We start from the raw sequence: 17625 nt of genomic DNA on the forward strand, positions 1-17625 counted from the left end.
ATGGAAATGAGAGAGGCTGGCATAGACAGGAACATTACTTTTGAGAAAGTTGCACAGGAAGTCAGGAAACAGAACTCTGGCGTTAACTCATTCTTGCTATATTATCTGGGGCATTTCTTCTGACAGGATTCGCTTTCCTATTTTATTTTTTCATAAAAGGCATGCTGAAACATATAACCTCAAGTTTATTCCCTTTTCCCCTGACCTTACATTCCCAAGACAATGACTGCTTCTACAGTCATGTGCTTCTCACAACAACTGCTTGGGTCACAATTCTTAGCAATCACACCATCCCTGTCACACACCGTCCAGGTGCTATTAGCTGGAACTACAAGCACACATGCATACATGTTTTAGAAAGCCTTAATAAGCTTTGCTAATACAAATCACAATAAGGCTACTCAAATAAGCATTGGGTCAGGCTGCATCCAGGGGTTCCTGTTTTCTCTGTTTGAATACAGCCCACACTCAATCAAACTTACTGTGCTAGGATCGTATGAAGTACTCCACATCAACAAAAATGCAATCATTTCTAAATGATCCATTCCAAGCAATTCCTGCTCAAGTGCTTTCACAAACGGGACAGGAGAAAATGACCTAGTAGAAAACCAAACTCTGAAGGAGACTCAATCTTTCAAGAGCCTTATATACCTACATAAACTGGGCAGAGGTGAGAACTGAACGTCCTCATTACCTCAAACTCAAAAGCTAAGGCACTGTACCAGATCTATGTATGCATATATCTGTACAAAATAATCCAGGAAAGTCTGCAGCACATTCAGACTCTACAATCCAGCTGCACCCTTGATTTCCACTGTTCATATCTGACTCAGTCATTCACAGAGTGGGTGGAAAGGCATTCTTATTTCATACCACTTTCCATTATGTATGGACACAAGAGAAAGTGTGTAGCAAATCCCCTAACAGCATATGAAAAGCAGCAAAATATTTGAGTTTGAGCCAACTACGGCAAACTGAAGAGTAGGTCCTCTGGACTAATTTTAGTCTATTGCTTTCAATAGGTCTAATCTGACCTAGTTGGGTACAACCCTTTTTTTAACTTGTTGTAAGGGTTTGTTGTTGTTGTTGGCCTTTGCCCTGAAAGGAGGGGGTATACATTTATTACATAAATAAGACCAGATCTAAGAATACAGTGGTACCTTGGGTTACATATGCTTCAGGTTACGGACTCCACTAACCCAGAAACATTATCTCAGGTTAAGAACTTTGCTTCAGGATGAGAACAGAAATTGTACTCCGGCGGCACGGCAGCAGCAGGAGGCCCCATTAGCTAAAGTGTTGCTTCAGGTTAAGAACAGTTTCAGGTTAAGAATGGACCTCCAGAACGAATTAAGTACTTAACCCGAGGTACCACTGTACTTGTGTGGAGGAAAGAGTGAGGAGTTGGGTTATGTGTCACTCCATTCAGAAGATGCCTTGTTTAAATAAATCCTTGATGTCCATTGTTTATTCCTATCCATTCCTGATCCACCAATAACAGCCTGCAATATCCCCTATTGATCATCTGCTAATGTGCCTGCTTAGGAAATCCCATTTTCCCAGTGCATCTATTGCAACAAGAGGTGCTAGGCATACTGTGCTTTCCAGAATGTTATGAACTGGATAGTGCTTGCGGCATCATTGATGATAATACATTCTTTTTTTGTCTTCATCATTTCTGAATAGTTTTTAAAACGGTTATTTAAAACTAGCCTTTAGTTGTTTTATACTGTGTATGTTTTCAGAGGTTGAGTGTACCAATGCTGTTCTAGTAATCATGCTGCCCTTCAATATGGAAAAGGCTAGTGAATAACTGCATAGTTATCACCTCTGCCATAATTTCCACAAACTCTTTGCCATTTTAACATATAGTTCTGCAGCAGTTGAGCACACAGGCCCCAAATGTGTGGTCCCACGCTCAATACAAGTCAATTGACAAGTTTTAATGGATTTGAATGCTGTTGTTAACTTTAATATATGCAAAGGAGAGGTTCCCCATTGATGGCAACCCTGGGAAAAGGAACAATAAAGCTGTAGCAGGGAGTGTAATGGAAAGAGTAGCTGAATCCTCCCAGGAACTGGGTGTATTTGACTGGAATGTGGTAGACCTCAATTCAAGTTACATCCCTGGTCTACACAGGTTGCTCCCCGTTGGCCTGTTTCCCTTCTGTAAAATGGGAATAATAGTCAAAGGGCCATTATGCGGATAGGTGAAACTGAACCCGGGACAAAGCACCCTGCCAATAAGATGATAACCTCTTTACTGAGCATTCATTCCGATTTTGTTTGCAGAGAGGTGTGATAACTGTCTCAAAACAAGTGCTAGCCAGTTTCCAGTGCCTTTCCCCTTCACTTTCCATATCGCAAAAAGCCGGCTCTCTGGGGAAAGCGGGTTTGTTAGGCAGGCCCTCCCAAGCAACAATAATCGGGGAACCTAAATGTGTCTGTTTGTGACTGAATCCCACTCTGAAACGGCGAGTCTGGATGCGCTCCCCTGCCCCATTTTTTTTTAAAGCGAATATAGCTCTAAACTGGAAATAGTGAAGAGGTGCTGCCAGACAGAGATGCCGAATAACGCAAAGGCGTTATTTGAACGCATCCCAACATGCTAGCGCGCATCGCGGGGCGCAGATTCTCCGGGAGAGCGGCTGCCTCGGGCCAATTCTCCGCTTTGCCCTAGGCGGCTGCACCAAGCAGTGCGTAAAGAGGAGCGTGGCAGGATCCTTCCCGAGGGCCCTAGGACGCCCCTCCGGAGTTGCGCGCTACTCCTTGCGCCCTCTCGTCCAGGCGTTGCGCTCGCCCACCCCCAGCCGGAGGAGCCTCATTGGGCTCCGGGTAAGGGCAGCTCCCCCCGGAGGTCGCTCCCGCGCGCATCCTCACCTTTCTCGCCGCCCTGGATGGCGCGCACCACGTCCTCGGCGTACTTGGCGCTCTCGTCGAAGGCGAAGTCGTCCAGGTGGAAGCCGGCGTCGCGGAAGACCACATGGACGCCCTCGGCGGCGAAGAAGCAGCTGCGCTGCTCCTTGTCTTCGTGGTAGACCAGCAGCACCCGGTTCCAGTTGTGGTGGCGGAAGAGCGCCAGGAACATCTCGCCCATCTTGGCGTAGCCCGGAGACACCCGGGTCAGGTGCGAGTACTCGCCCGTCTTGGTGCCGAAGCCGGCGGCCAAGGCGCCGGCCGAGATCATGGGCAGGTTCCAGTGCGAGGCCAGGCGCGCCACGGGCGCGGCCGCGTACTCGCACACGGGGCCCAGCAGCAGGTCCGGCCACTGGCCGCTCAAGGCCACCATGTCCACCAGGCTGAACAACGCCCCGTTGCCGCAATCCGAGTCGTTGTAGAAGAGCCGGAACTTGTAGCCCGCCGGCAGGAGCGTCCCGTTCGCCTCCAGGCGCCGCACCGCGTACTCGACGGCCGGCTTGACCCGCGCCAGGGAAAACAGGTACGCGTTGTCCTTGGGGAGAAGCACCAGCACCCGCAGCGCTTTCTCCTCCGCCTCCTCCTCCGCCTCCTGCACGCCCGGACGGCGGCTGCTGCTGCTGCTGCTGCCGGCCAGGAGCAGCCAAGCCATCAGGCTGCAAGAAAAGCAGCCGAGGAAGAAAAAGGACGGCATGGTTGCGACGCAAAAGGAAAAAAAGAACTCGGAGAGGGGTGGGAAAGCACTCCTGAATGCACGGGAACTACGTACCCAAAGATGCGAGAAGAGCGCGCGCCAGGGGGGGAAAACCCCAAGCAAACCCTGCAAAGTTTGTATGGATCCAGCAACAAGGAGCGCCTCCTCTTTTCTCTCTCTCCCCCTCTCGTCTTGATGACTAGCAGGGAATGTGTTGCTTTTTCTTTTTAAAAAAGGGGGGATGTTTTGCAACTCAACTACAACTCTCCCGCGACTTATCCCTGATGCTGCGATGGTGGCGGGGGCGCCAAGAGCATCTCCTTCTTCTTCTCCCCTTTCTTCTTCTTCCTCCCCCTCCTCCCCCGTCCCCCGTCTCTCTGCCTCCTGAGTGATCTCGGTGGACCTCCGTTGCTCCTCCTGGTCTCATAGCCTCTGTTTAAATAGGGTGGCAGCAGCCCGCGCGCCTGGTCGCCACACACATGGCGCGGCGAGGCCGGGTTTGAGCTGGAGGTGGGGGGGGGTGCGTGGGAGGAGACCGCCATTGACGCCCCTTGCCTGCCGGTGGCCCCGCCCCCTGCTCTGCCCCGCCCCCCTGGCCGCAGCGCGCGCCTCCGGACGCCCTCTCGGGCTTCCGCCACTTTGTTCTGGGCTGCTGAAACGAGGACGACCCGGTGGGCAAACGGCGAGGAAAGTGAGCCGCAATTTCCCCTCCTTTTTCCAGGAAGGAGGGGTGGGTGTGGGGTGCTGCATGCCTGCGTGCCCCGAGGGTTCGCAGATCGAGGGCGCTGCAAACCTGTGCATGGAAGTGCAAGCGGCTGCCCCGACCCCAGTACGACTTCACTTGAAATGCATGGAATTGGAAAGGTCCTTTGCAAAGTTTCAAGGGGCGCTGCTTTGCACAGCGGCATGGATGCAATTAGGTGCAGGGCAGCAAAGAGGGGGCGGACTTCCCTAGGCTTAAAAGCTGCATTGTATGCAGATGTTCGGATTGCAATGAAGTCAGTTTCTCTCTCTTTCTCATCGGTCCTCCCACTTTGAACTATCGCCTGCTTCGCGGATCAGCCGGACTGGTTGCTAGCTTGTTTACGAGCCGAGCAAAAACAGTAGGCGTGCAGTCAGGGGATGCGTGTGCCTCTTCAGGGGAACAAACGGCCAGTACACAATGCTGGCTAGGGTGTCCCCAAGGAGTGGGCAGAGTACCTTACCTTGGGAAGGAGGACTAGGACTCCGGAGCTATAGTCGCAGTTCGTAGCTGTACACATTTAAAGAGTCTCTGCTTCCTGCCACCCTCCAGCTCCCCCATGAAGACTAGAAACTTACTCTTCTTTAATCGTTGCATGAATGCTTTTGGATGTAAATACTTTCACATTTCTGTTATTTGCATACAAGGAAGTCCTGTGTTAATTTGTCACCTGTTTCTTTCTTTGGTGATCACTCGTAGCCGAGTAAGATTGCCTTCCATGAACACGGTTTTAACAGCAAGTGACCGTGGAGGCCGATTCTGGATCCACATGTCCTTCCACAGCGGGGACATATGTTTCTGGACAGGAGTTGATTACGGTGAGGGTTTGCCAAACGTGCTTTCTTCTAAGCCCATTTCTCACTTTCATCCTGAGTTTGAGCATCTTCAAAGTCCATAACACTTGGTACAGGCTGTTCTCGAATTGGAGCACTCGCAGGCCAGTGTTTCTCAATTGCTGGTGTTTATGCTACATTTTTTTTAGATTTGCCTTGAGAGAGTCTTTAAACCTCTTTTGTTGACCAGCAGCATTACACTTTCCATGTCCCGCCCAGTGACTAGACCACTGAGAAAAGGATTTCTGACTACAGCACATGAGACTTTGGCCTGATCCAGCAGGGCTCTTACTTTCTTCATTTCAGTGAGATGGACATGTAAGTAAGGTATACTTTGGAAACATTTCCGCACATTATAATAATTAATTTTATTTCAGTAGAATATTTATACTTCCTATTAGAGAAGAAGAGTTTGGACTTGATATCCCACTTTATCACTACCCTAAGGAGTCTCAAAGCGGCTAACATTCTCCTTTCCCTTCCTCCCCCACAACAAACACTCTGTGAGGTGAGTGGGGCTGAGAGACTTCAAAGAAGCGTGACTGGCCCAAGGTCACCCAGCAGCTGCATGTGGAGGAGCAGGGAAGCGAACCCGGTTCCCCAGATTACGAGTCCACCGCTCTTAACCACTACACCACACTGGCTCTCTGTTAGAAGTTCAAATGTCCCTTCATCCTATTAGATTTCAGGGAAGTGTACATGAAATCACATACAGTGCAACACAAAAATAAAAATCTATATGTATTTAAAACATTTATCACTTTATAGATTTATCATGTCTTGCAATATATGGGGTTTCCTCTGCCTGCTCACATGCAATGAGGAGTCACTATCCTGACTTTTTGATGGCAGTGCTGATTTGCTACCTGCAACAAAGACCAAGGAGTCAAGCACAAACTAAGTGATTTAATTGAAAGCAGCCTCAGTTGCAAGCTACACTTCACTGCAAATGAGGTCGCTGTGTTAAGGAAGGCATGGCTGTAACAAGAATCCCCTCTATTTCCAATGTTCAGGCTAAGTATCAAGTATACCGCATTACATTTTGTTGCAAATCCCAGGTGTTGTGGACTAATTGAATGATTCCAAATTTTATAAGAGGAGCTGGAAGGATAAGATATATTCTGCTTTTTGGATATGACAGGGAAAATCCAGCAAGATAATTCAGTCCCTACAGAAAGCACACACATAGTGCTTCTTTCCAATATGCATCTCTGTGTAGCAAATCTAGTCCATGGAGAAGGTTCGTGTACAAGAGAAGTCTGAGCAGCTCCACAATTTACAGAGCAAACAGTTTCCTGCTATAAAGAAACATGGCTGCTGAGTGGCATTTTTGACATTTTCGGTATTTATTGTGTATGAATGACATTTTCAGCGTTTATTTTTGGCAAGTTTCTAATTAAAAGCAGCATGAAAGTGAGTCTCCAAGTGTTTCCTTTCCCAGTTGAAAGAGTTTGTGTTTTATTTTTAAATCAGCATTTTCCATGAAGGAAAAAAACACATTTGGTTTTGAGTACATTTAGAATGATGTTCTCTAAGCAACAATTCTCAAACAGTATTCTATTATAATTTATGGAAAACATGGGGGAATGTGTTGCTGGCTTCAGTAGGATATTAATTAAGCTGATGCAATGTCACCTTTCCAATATGCACAAAATGCCCAAAGCACTTCACAAAAATGAAAAATGATGGGAGTCCATTGAAATCAACAGAAGTACTCCTGAGTAAGTTGTTTGACTACTAGTACGTAATTAAGGCTGTAGCAATCCAAGTCCCTTGTAGCTGGGAGTAAGCCCAATTGAACTCAGTAAGATACAGGATTGTACTTTTAAAACATTCACTAAGTTCTCAAAGCTACCAGCATGAGTCTGACCAAACTGTGGGAGGAAGTAGAAGACAGGAGTGCCCGGCGTGCTCTGGTCCATGGGGTCATGAAGAGTCGGACACGACTAAACAACAACAACAATAAAAGAAGGAATGCTTCATAAAAATCATCATATGGTGATTTGCCAATTTCTGATAAGGGAGAACAACGTGCAACACAGCCATTTACTGAAGTCAGTTATGTGTTGCAGTGGAAATCTCTGCACTTCCTTGTGCCAGCACTACACAGACTGATTTATTTATATTTTGTTAGAAGTCAAAAATTCTAGGCTCTTGTTGCAATGGCCCAAGAATCCCTGCAGAAATTATTTCATTTATTCCCTTATTTTAGATGGTAGAGGGTTTTCAGAAAATAATCAGCTCTGGAAAAACTTTCTGTGGACAGGGCAGGTGGCAGGAAAGGGAATTACTACAGCTTGCTGCTGTAGCAATTCAGCCTCACCTCTTAAGAAATCTACAGAAACAGAAAACTGCACCCTCCCAGAGCTTACAATGTTCCAGATTCTATGCTTATTTGGTCTTTGAATTGATATCAATTTTTTATGGGCTAATAGCCGTAAATAAATAAATAAATAATGATATCAATTTTTAAAAGCCCTTAATACAGGCTTCCTCTAACTCGGCCCTCTGGATGTTTTGAGACTACAATTCCCATCATCCCTGACCACAGGTCCTGCTAGCTAGGGATCATGGGAGTTGTAGGCCAAAAAACATCTGGAGGGCCGAGTTTGAGGAAGCCTGAGTTAATATTATCAGTACTGAGAACATGGACCGACTTTGAAGTAAGGCCATCCACAGGGATGCCATAATGGCTGCTTAAAGCAGCAAGATCAGATATGTCTTAATTGTGTCGCAGAGGAAGTCCTGAAGGAGGCTGTGGTGAGGCCCTTATTAAAAGGTGTCTCTCCTTGACCCTGGCAGAACTAATAACTATTGCCCTATATACAGCCTTGTAAACCTTAGTAAGGAGAACATGTGATGCAGCTCCAGGATTTGCTGAGCCAAACATTATTTGGATCCATTTCCAGACTGGTTTTAGGTCCGGTCTGGGAACTGACTAGGTTGTCTTGGGTGACCTGGGTTGAGTGATGGACTGGGGAAGTGTTACTGCGTTAGAAACTGTTCGTTGTACTTGCATTTACATATTTCTAAGTGGCGTACATAAAATGTTCAAAGAATAAGAACCATTAAAATTCATAGAAACAGAAAATGACTTTCAGTAGAAGAGCAGGATACAAATACATTGTCACATTATGGATTATACAAGCTCAATGTGGAAAAGCTACATACAAATATCAAACCAAGCCAAATGTAACTGCATCAATGACAGTCAAAACTAGGGACGGTAAACAGCACAGCTTTCCAAATTTTTCACGTTGAAGACACACTTTTTAGACATGCATCATTCTGCCACCATAACCAGTTCTGTCATGTCTGGATAAGCTTGTTTGTTGGTCGTCATCCAGCTCATACCTTCAATCCCACATATCCTCAGAGAATCCTGATAAGAAAGGATTTGAAAAGAAACATTGCCTTTTAAAGACCTGTATATTGATCACTATATTGATGACGCCATACTCCAGGCTTCCAAATGATATTTCCCAGCAGTTGCATGTGATATTAAAAAGTACCAGGGATAAGATGGCACCGGAAGATACTCCACTGGTCAGAGCCCATGGGAGAGAGTAGCAGACACTTAGTTCTACTTTCTGGTAGCTAGCTACTGCAAAGTAGTATCCCCCCAAATTAAAGTAAGCTGGCAGTCTAGGGAGACTAGATGGTTCTATTGTATCAAATACCTCTGGGAGGTTTTTGAATATTAGTATGGTCACACTCCTGCCCAGTTCCGCACAAGGATCATCAGCTAGGCAATTCAGTCATTAACCTCACTCTGAATTAGTGTTTCCCAAAGGGGGCTGTGGGATTAGCAGGGTGCCGAGGCAAATGGGTGGCAGAGAGGTGCTGGATGTGTAAAAGACTATAAAGACTTTGAAAAGCTGGTATCACCAGATCAACTTCATCAATTTTGTTGAATTAATTAAACTAAATCATTTTAAATGGCTTTGGAATAAATGTGCAATTAATTATTACTGATAGCTATAGATTTCTCCTTGAGGCTTAATTGTTTTCTTGTTTTATTACAAGCTGTGAGGGCATAATGTATAGTTATTAGGCCTGAATTCCAATCAAAATCGAGATTCAGCTGAAAATCAGAATTGCAGCTCCAAATCAAATACTGATGGTAAAGGTAAAGGTACCCCTGCCCGTACGGGCCAGTCGTGTCTGACTCTAGGGTTGTGCGCCCATCTCACTTAAGAGGCCGGGGGCCAGCGCTGTCCGGAGACACTTCCGGGTCACGTGGCCAGCGTGACGAAGCTGCTCTGGCGAGCCAGCACCAGCGCAGCACACGGAAACGCCGTTTACCTTCCCGCTATAAAGCGGTACCTATTTATCTACTTGCACTTGGGGGTGCTTTTGAACTGCTAGGTGGACAAGAGCTGGGACCGAAGGACGGGAGCTCACCCCGCTGCGGGGATTCGAACCGCGACCATGCGATTGGCAAGCCCTAGGCGCTGAGGTTTTACCCACAGCGCCACCCGCGTCCCAAATACTGATGAACATGTTATTATTTCCTTGTATGTAGAATATAATGAAATACCAGCAGAGTGACAATCAGAAATATTTGGGGAAACTATATAAAATAAGATGCAGAAGTGCAAAGGTCAAGAGAACTTTACAGGAATTACATTCCAACATTTATCACTACAAATTATTTCAAAATGATCTAGGAATTTGCCATTAAAACAACACCCTAAACTTTCTAAATACACTATCAGGTGTGAGTTTATTGTGCAATCAGTGCTGCTCATGCATGCATTATTATTATTATTGGCAGCATCTGCACAACAGCGATGCTTATCAAAATTCCAGCCCATGCTTTTTTTTTAATCTGGATTTCCCCTTTATGCAAAAATAAATAAATAAAATAAAATCCAGTAAATTAAAATAACCTGTTATATATCTACTACAGGAACTGCTGATGTGTAAACTTTTTTATTTTTATTTTTGATGGGCAGTTTGTCACGTGTGTGGTAAAGTTTCAGCACTCCCACTTCCATTAGCTCCTTACTTGAGCACAATCCTAGCTATTTTGTTTCTGAAAGCGCAAACAATAGGAGCATTCCTCTCTTTAACAATCTGCACGGGCTGTAATCAACAACTGATTAGGATGAGCTGTTCTCTCAAGATGTCCATCCACTACATGGGAGGGACTACCTTAGAGACTGTCATCTTGTGCTAGAGTGATAAAAAAGATATTTTCTAAACCATTAGAACCAAAACTATAAAATAATCAACAAGCCCAGTGCACGTACTGCAATTGCAATTAAACTGACAAGGGGGAGGGACAAAAACAAACACCTCTGGATATGTTTCATCAAGATCTGTCCAGTGGTGTGGATGGCAAGCGGCAGAACAGCAATATATAAGACTGGGGGGAAACACCAAGGAAGATGTAGAAAAAACAGAACTTATTCAGAAAAAGACACTTCACACCACCAAATTGGCATCCTGAGAATGTGAATTTTGGTGGGTCCAAGTAGAGTCCATCATAAGGCAATATAGCCACACAACTGCTTTTCTATGAGCCTGTTTTTGGAACTCTATGCACGTGTAATGTGGCCAGGATCACAACTGGACACATGGCGAATGAATGGCACAACAGCTTCGCCAGAAGTGAATCTACTCTGCCCACATTGTCAACACAGCAATTTGGTCATGGAAACTGAAGTTTCAGTGAAATGTCCCTTACGCAATAGTTTCAGCAAGATTAACATGGGGAGATAAATGGGGAGATGCTGAGTGACAATTTTCATTTTATTAATACATATTCACATTCGTTTTCAGCATTTTCTTTTGAAAAATATAAATTATGAAACCTAGCCATAACAGAGGACAACATCCAGAAATTCCATATAGAATTAACAAGTGATACTAGCAAAAAAAAAAGTTTTTTTAAAAAAGTAACAGCAGGGGCAGGGTTTAAATTATTATTATTTTAACTTGTGCAAACGGCAGAATCCCACCAAACATGCTGATATCATCTTCTTGTTTCTCCCTGCCATCTCTGACTGTACTGGGGAACTGAGTTTGCCATTAGGAGTGATGCAAATACAAAATTACAGTACCACAAAATTATCTGATATTTACCTAGCAGAGCAGCACTCAGGTTGAATCCCCCTATGTATACCACCAAATGATGTAAAGTGGCCAATCATGAGTTTGGCTTGACAAAATACCTTGTAGGGTACTGGCACCTGTCCTAAATTCAGTCTTGTAGTGGTTCAGGTTCACCCTAGAATCAGGCTGCCTGTGTTCAACAAATATCATGACTTAAGAGGAAATACCATGTGCTGTTTTTGTTCTTCATTTGTTTCCAGTTTTTTTTTAAGAAAAATGAAAGGGAAATACTCTTTGCTTGACACACAGTCATTAAATGTTGAAGGCAGGGAACATTTTCACAGCAGGGGCTTTCATGAATTCACATAAGTTTGTTTTCCCAGGATGTGCATTTGCATTACAAATGCCTGTTCTGCTTTCTCTACTGTATTACCCACCATAAGAGCTGCAAATGTGATTTAAATGTCTCTTACTAAGGGGATCATATGAACACCTTTTCTCATATCCATAGTCTGAAAAAACAAAAGGCACACATAGACAAAAGTTTTATTGAAATAGCTTAAAATTCATTTTTTCTTTTCTTTTTAAAACAAATTTCTCATAAGGTGCTAAAGTATAATAATTTCTGGACTGGTTCTGTTGACTTCAGTGGGTCCATTCCAGAACATATATCCAGCATTTATCAAAGATGATAATGGATATGGAAACCAAGCCTTATGAGAATGGTTGAAGGAGTTGGATATGTGTAGCCTGGGAAAGAGGAGTTTGAGAGGAGATATGATAGCCATCTTCAAATATCTAAAGGGCTGCCACAAGGTTTGGTGCAAGCTCTGGAGGGTAGAGCCCAAACCAATGGATTCAAGTTAAGAGAAAGGAGATTCTGGCTAAACATCAGGAAGAACTTTCTGACAGTAAGAACAGCTCAACAGTGGAACGGACTCCCTCGCAACAGTGTGGACTCTCCTTCCTTGGATGTTTTTAAGCAGAAGTTCGATGTTATACATGATCTAGTCAATATTTCTGCAGGGGATTGGACTAGATCACTGTTGGGGTCCCTTCCAACCCTACAATTTTATGATTCTATGACATAGTAAAAACGAACGTCAGCTACTGAGAAGCAGAACATTGCAGTCTGGTCCTTTAACACTGCCTGGCTGCCCCTCTTGAACAGACATGGTTTAGCATGTGGCATTGCTTTGTTTTGATTCTAAAGTCATGCGTGATCCACATATTTTAATATCAAGGGGGAAACTGGCATGGGATGTGGCCTGAATGCTTTATTCCTAAATTTTGCAGCTTTCTCCAACTCACGTTGGCAAGTGATTTGCAAATCTCTCCTGAGATGAAGAGAAATGAAAGGATTTGCTGAAAGCAGGGCTCCCCCTAGAGGCTGATGAGAAGGAAGGCCAAAATGGAGAGCAATATGAAATTGTTACTTCTTTTTTCACACGATTGCACACATTTCCTCCCCTTTCTCCCTTTTATACGTTCTGATCTAGATCAGGGATGGGGAAGGTATGGCCCTCCAGATGTTGCTGGATTTCAATTCTCACCATCCCTATTGGCTATGCTGGCTGGAGTTGGTGAGAGTAGAAGCCAAGCAACATCTGGAGGGTCCACAGGTTTTCCCATCTCTCATCTTTATAATAACAGAAAAGTCATACTTCAGAAACATTTGAGCTGCAACATTTAAGGGGCCCTTCTTGCATCTTGCCAGTGATAAAAGGGCCCCCACTTTTAGAATTCCCTGCCCCTGGAATTTACCTTCATTGCTGAGTTTCAGATATCAGCTCAAGACATCTATTCCCCCAGACCCTGACACTATAATGGGGCCTGTTGGCATGATTATTTGCTGCAGCCATTGGTATTTGTTAGGGATTCTTATATTGTTGGTGTTAAAGCTTGTTGTTTTACGGGATGTTAAAGGCAACTGTTTTATATTGCATTGTTATTATAATGTTGCAAACTGCCCTGTGGTCTTTGATTATTAATTTTCTATTAACATTTTTGATTAATGGTAATAATAATGATGATATGCCTCAGTTAAGTAACCAAAACACAGCCATCCTTCATCAGCCAAAACTGAGCCACCCTTTATACTTCTCTAAATTTTGCCATGCAGTTCTCCCATTTTGTCTCACACAGAAGGGGGCAGATCTTCCCAGCTCTCACCTGGGAGCTTCTCTTTCTTCTCCCAGTCTCCCATCCTGAGAAATCTTCCCTTCCCTGCATCTCACACAGGCTCTTTCACCAACCATCCATCACCTTCTTGTGTGTACCCTCATTAAAGCAGAGTATAGAACAAAAGATGCAGGGTTCTGCATGTGTTTTACACAACAGTACACTAGAAAGTAGAGGGGTGCGGGTGGCGCTGTGGGTTAAACCAGAGAGCTTAGGGCTTGCTGATCAGAAGGTTGGCGGTACGAATCCTCACGACGGGGTGAACTCCCGTTGCTCGGTCCCTGCTCCTGCCAACCTAGTAGTTCGAAAGCACGTCAAAGTGCAAGTAGATAAATAACCACTCTGGTGGGAAGGTAAACGACGTTTCCATGCGCTGCTCTGGTTCGCCAGAAGCGGCTTAGTCATGCTGGCCACATGACCTGGAAGCTGTACGCCGGCTCCCTCGGCCAGTAAAGCGAGATGAGTGCCGCAACCCCAGAGTCGGCCACAACTGGACCTAATGGTTAGGGGTCCCTTTACCTTTACCTTTTTACACTAGCAAGTATGGTGCTATATGGCATAGCAGTAGTTCATGTTTCTAAACATTCAGGTCGTAATTCCCAATGCTCTGATTTTCGTGGCAAAAGATGATCCTGCGCTAGCATGGAACAGCCAGCAAGGGGCAGGAGAGAGTACATGCTGCTCAGCTCTCACAAAGAGACCTCCAAAGGCATTATCAACTGAAACGTGGAAGAACTACAGCACTAGTGGGTACAGATGTCATCCTCGCTAAGGACAGCCACAGGCAGCTCTCTGTCTTGATCCACGATTTGCTTTATTTATTTCATTATGTGCTGCCCAATGGCCAAAGTGGCTTTTAAGCACTTTAGGAGCATAAAACTAATGACCCCAAAATAACAATGAATGATCACATATAATTAAAACGCACCGTGAAATAATTCTATCAATACATTAAAGTAAGCACCCACAATTAAAGTGTAAAACAAAAGAAGCCCGTTAAACATTAAACCGGTTAAAATAGCAATTAAAAGCAGGAGCTTCAGATAAGGAGATCAGAAGAACGTTTGTCTAAACAGGCGCGTCTTCCAGAATTCCTATACAATGTTGGCACAATGGTTTCGGATGTGATGTGCATGCGTTTCGTTTCCAACAGCAGAGTAACAATTGATGTAAACAGCCAGAATTGTTCACTTAAATAGAAGACAGGAGAAGAAACAGCAGACAAGAGAAAGATGCTGGATTCCACTACAAGCTGCGCTGCTTTGTGTCATTTTTGCAGTAGAAGCCTTTCTCAGAAAGAGCCTTAAGTATGACAGTCTGGCTAAGCAAAACACAGTAAGTGGGATATAAAAATTGAGTGCTTTGATCAACTCGTTTTTGATCTCTCCGTCCACCTGTAAAGTCTCTGTGCAGGATCAGGCTGTTGCCCCCAAACTGGCAGACTGGAAATGTGAAGACTGTGCAGATGCCATATTAAGAGTTAATCCAAACCAAATGCTTCAGTGCACGTTTGAAGTTCAGATCATGAGTCTTAGATCGTGAGTAACACATATGAGACTGTGTGAAACCTGTTTTCTATTTATCCTGGGCGGGAAAACTGGGATCCATTATTAGTCGGAGACCATCCCCAAACTTTTTGTTGGTATTCGTCTGTCTCAAGAGACAATGAAGTGGGCCTCTGGGGGTAAAGTCAAACTGCTGAAGAATCACAGCTCCTGCTGTAGCTGCAGGGACCAGTAACTCATAACTTCTGCCTCCCATGTTCGCAGCACCAAAGTGGCCTCCCTGGGGTGCAAGCCTGGGCAGTGTGTATGGAGCTCTTGGGCTGCCCAGATAACAAGACCCCACCCCAACCCGTTCTCAGCCGCACTCAGGAAAGTAGAGCTGCAACTGTCAGCTTCGCCCTTGAGCCAGTGCCACCGACTGGGCTCAACCACTTCAGCCCCGACTGGGCCAGGTGAGCTGGGGTAGCACTTCCAGAGACCTTCTTCTGCAGGAACAGGTCTAAGTGCGGTGGGAGGGGTGAAATATCCTCAGCAACCATCTTAGAGACTCTACTCCAGATTTATGTAGGGTTTACCCCTTAGCTTTTTATTCTCCAGAAAATATCCTGCAAGGCAGTGGGTAACCCCCCAAAACACATGAATTTTATTCCTCCCCCTCCCAAGAGCAGCAGTGCCTCTCATCAGCTAATTATGTCTCCTTGGAAATATGTTGGACTTTCTTAGTAATCAATCAAAATGATCATATGAATTTCATATATATATATATATATATATATATATATATATATATATATAATAAAATAAATTGTCCAGTAGCACCTTAGAGACCAACTAAGTTTGTTCTTGGTATAAGCTTTCGTGTTCATGCACACTTCTTCAGATACTGTATTTCAGTCAGGCTACTGGACTTCTCCACATACACGCTTGACCACAGCATGGTCTGAACTATGGAATCATTCCCTAACTAGTGCCCCCAGGATTGTGGCCTTGTTACAAAATAGTTGGTTGTCACATTTCCCTGCAATGGGCTCCATTGTGGACATAACGTGTGAATAAGAAAGGCTCACACCATCAAATGAAACACAGAAGCTCAAAGCAGTGAGGGTGGAACAAAGGTAGACCAAATACTGTTGACTCAAGTAAGAGGAGAAACTAAGAGACTCTGCTTGCTGATGCTCCAAGACGTTTTACATTGTTGCTTAAGAATCCCAGTTTTCCATTTTCCTTTTAGCCTGGGCATTGATTGAGGTGTCCACATGGAGAAATGGCGATTAATAGTGGGATTTGTCCCCACTCCTAGCTGTCCCTCTCTGCTAGCCACAGCAACCCCTTCTCAATCAAAAACCAAAGAAAACAGAGGAGTGCTCACTAGAGAAAGTAGTCTTGATCCTTAACCAGGCCTGCTGTTCCTGGGCATGCGCAGAAGCATTATTTCCTGTTGAGTAACACTGGGCCTTGAGCTTCCTCTACTTCCTGAATGGAACTGGGCGCCACAGGAAACTACAAATTCCACGTTGTTCAGCGGGAAATGATGCCCCAGAGTGACTTGATTCACGTGGAATTGGTCAGGCGATGGCAGCAGAGCCAGTAAGTCTTGTCACGCGCCCAGATTTCTGCTGATTTTTCAGGCAGCATACCCAGCAAAACAGATTTTGAAATCATGTGGCCAGCTTCGGAGCAGTAGTCCAAGAAGGTGACCACACAAGAAATTGTTTAAAAGGCTGCACTGTTGAAAAAGCATTCTGTGTGCCCGCACTGCACAAACAGGCTTGAACTTTTTGCTTTATCCCGAGGATTGAGACACAACAATCCAATTGCTGTGAGCTGAAAAAGCACACTGGGTACTGGCATGCAAATGGCCAAAGCAGGCTTCCCGCTTTGCCCAAGAGTTCCCACGTCTGAAAAAATGTAGACATTTATCAAGCTCCGTGTCCTCAGGCAGCCTCAACAGATGTGCCATTCTGTAGATGGTTTAATTTTGAAAAAAGAAAAAGAAAAAGTCTTGCTGAAATCCAGGCCAGAGTGAAAACAAACTTCATCTCCAAACACAATTTGTGGTGTTTGTCACGGAACCCCCTAATGTCATATACGCGAATGGAAAATGAAGCAGAACTATAAATACAGAAGGCATTGCTTAGCAATCCACTGTAAATTTTTTACATTACCTTAAAGGCAAACAGATGTTTTCCAATAAACAATTGTTTTCTTCCCATTTGCTTTCTTTTACTGTTCGCTTCTTAATTTAAAATGTTATTGTGGGGTGGTGGGAGGAAGAGTTCCTAAGGGTTTCTAGTCAGAGTACCAAATAAATTAAAATAAAAAAAAAGTGGAGATGAGGTACTACAGTGGAAGGAAGTGGAGGGGGAAGACTTTACAGCTTGTTCGCCTCACGAGAGAACTGTGGAATAGAGCGCTATTGCCAAGTAGGGAGGGTTATGCCTTTTTAACTGGAACAACTTGTGTTGGCAGAAGGGCATCAGCTTGCGAGTTTCACAGAGTTCTCCCTACATGCAGTTCACAGCCGGACATTTCACTCACTATGAATGCTGGGGTGCGAGGCCACATTTATTTATTTATGGCATTTATATCCTGCCTTTCTTCTGCAGAACCTAAAGCAGCATGTGTGGTTTCCTGAGGTGGTCTTCTATTTAGGCACTGACTAGACTTGGGCTTGCTTTACTTCAGCAGCATCCA

General features: G+C 44.7%; 2 protein-coding genes across 6 annotated transcripts in view; one reads left to right on the forward strand and one right to left on the reverse strand.

Annotated features, from left to right (window-relative positions):
• NPR3 (natriuretic peptide receptor 3) overlaps positions 1-4127 on the reverse strand; it is a 50704-nt gene extending 46577 nt beyond the window's left edge. The window contains exon 1 of one of the 2 annotated variants that reach the window (XM_083575738.1): positions 2881-4127. In XM_083575738.1, the coding sequence (XP_083431864.1) occupies positions 2881-3610 (730 nt within the window). In that variant the 5' untranslated portion in view covers positions 3611-4127. The remainder of the gene's footprint in view (positions 1-2880) is intronic. The other variant, XM_083575737.1, reaches the window with a different exon arrangement.
• TARS1 (threonyl-tRNA synthetase 1) overlaps positions 1-17625 on the forward strand; it is a 196556-nt gene that overhangs the window by 149915 nt on the left and 29016 nt on the right. The gene's annotated exons all lie outside the window — the stretch shown is intronic.

Source organism: Podarcis filfolensis, assembly GCF_964270895.1.
Source record: "Podarcis filfolensis genome assembly, chromosome: 11".
Lineage (NCBI taxonomy): Eukaryota > Metazoa > Chordata > Lepidosauria > Squamata > Lacertidae > Podarcis > Podarcis filfolensis.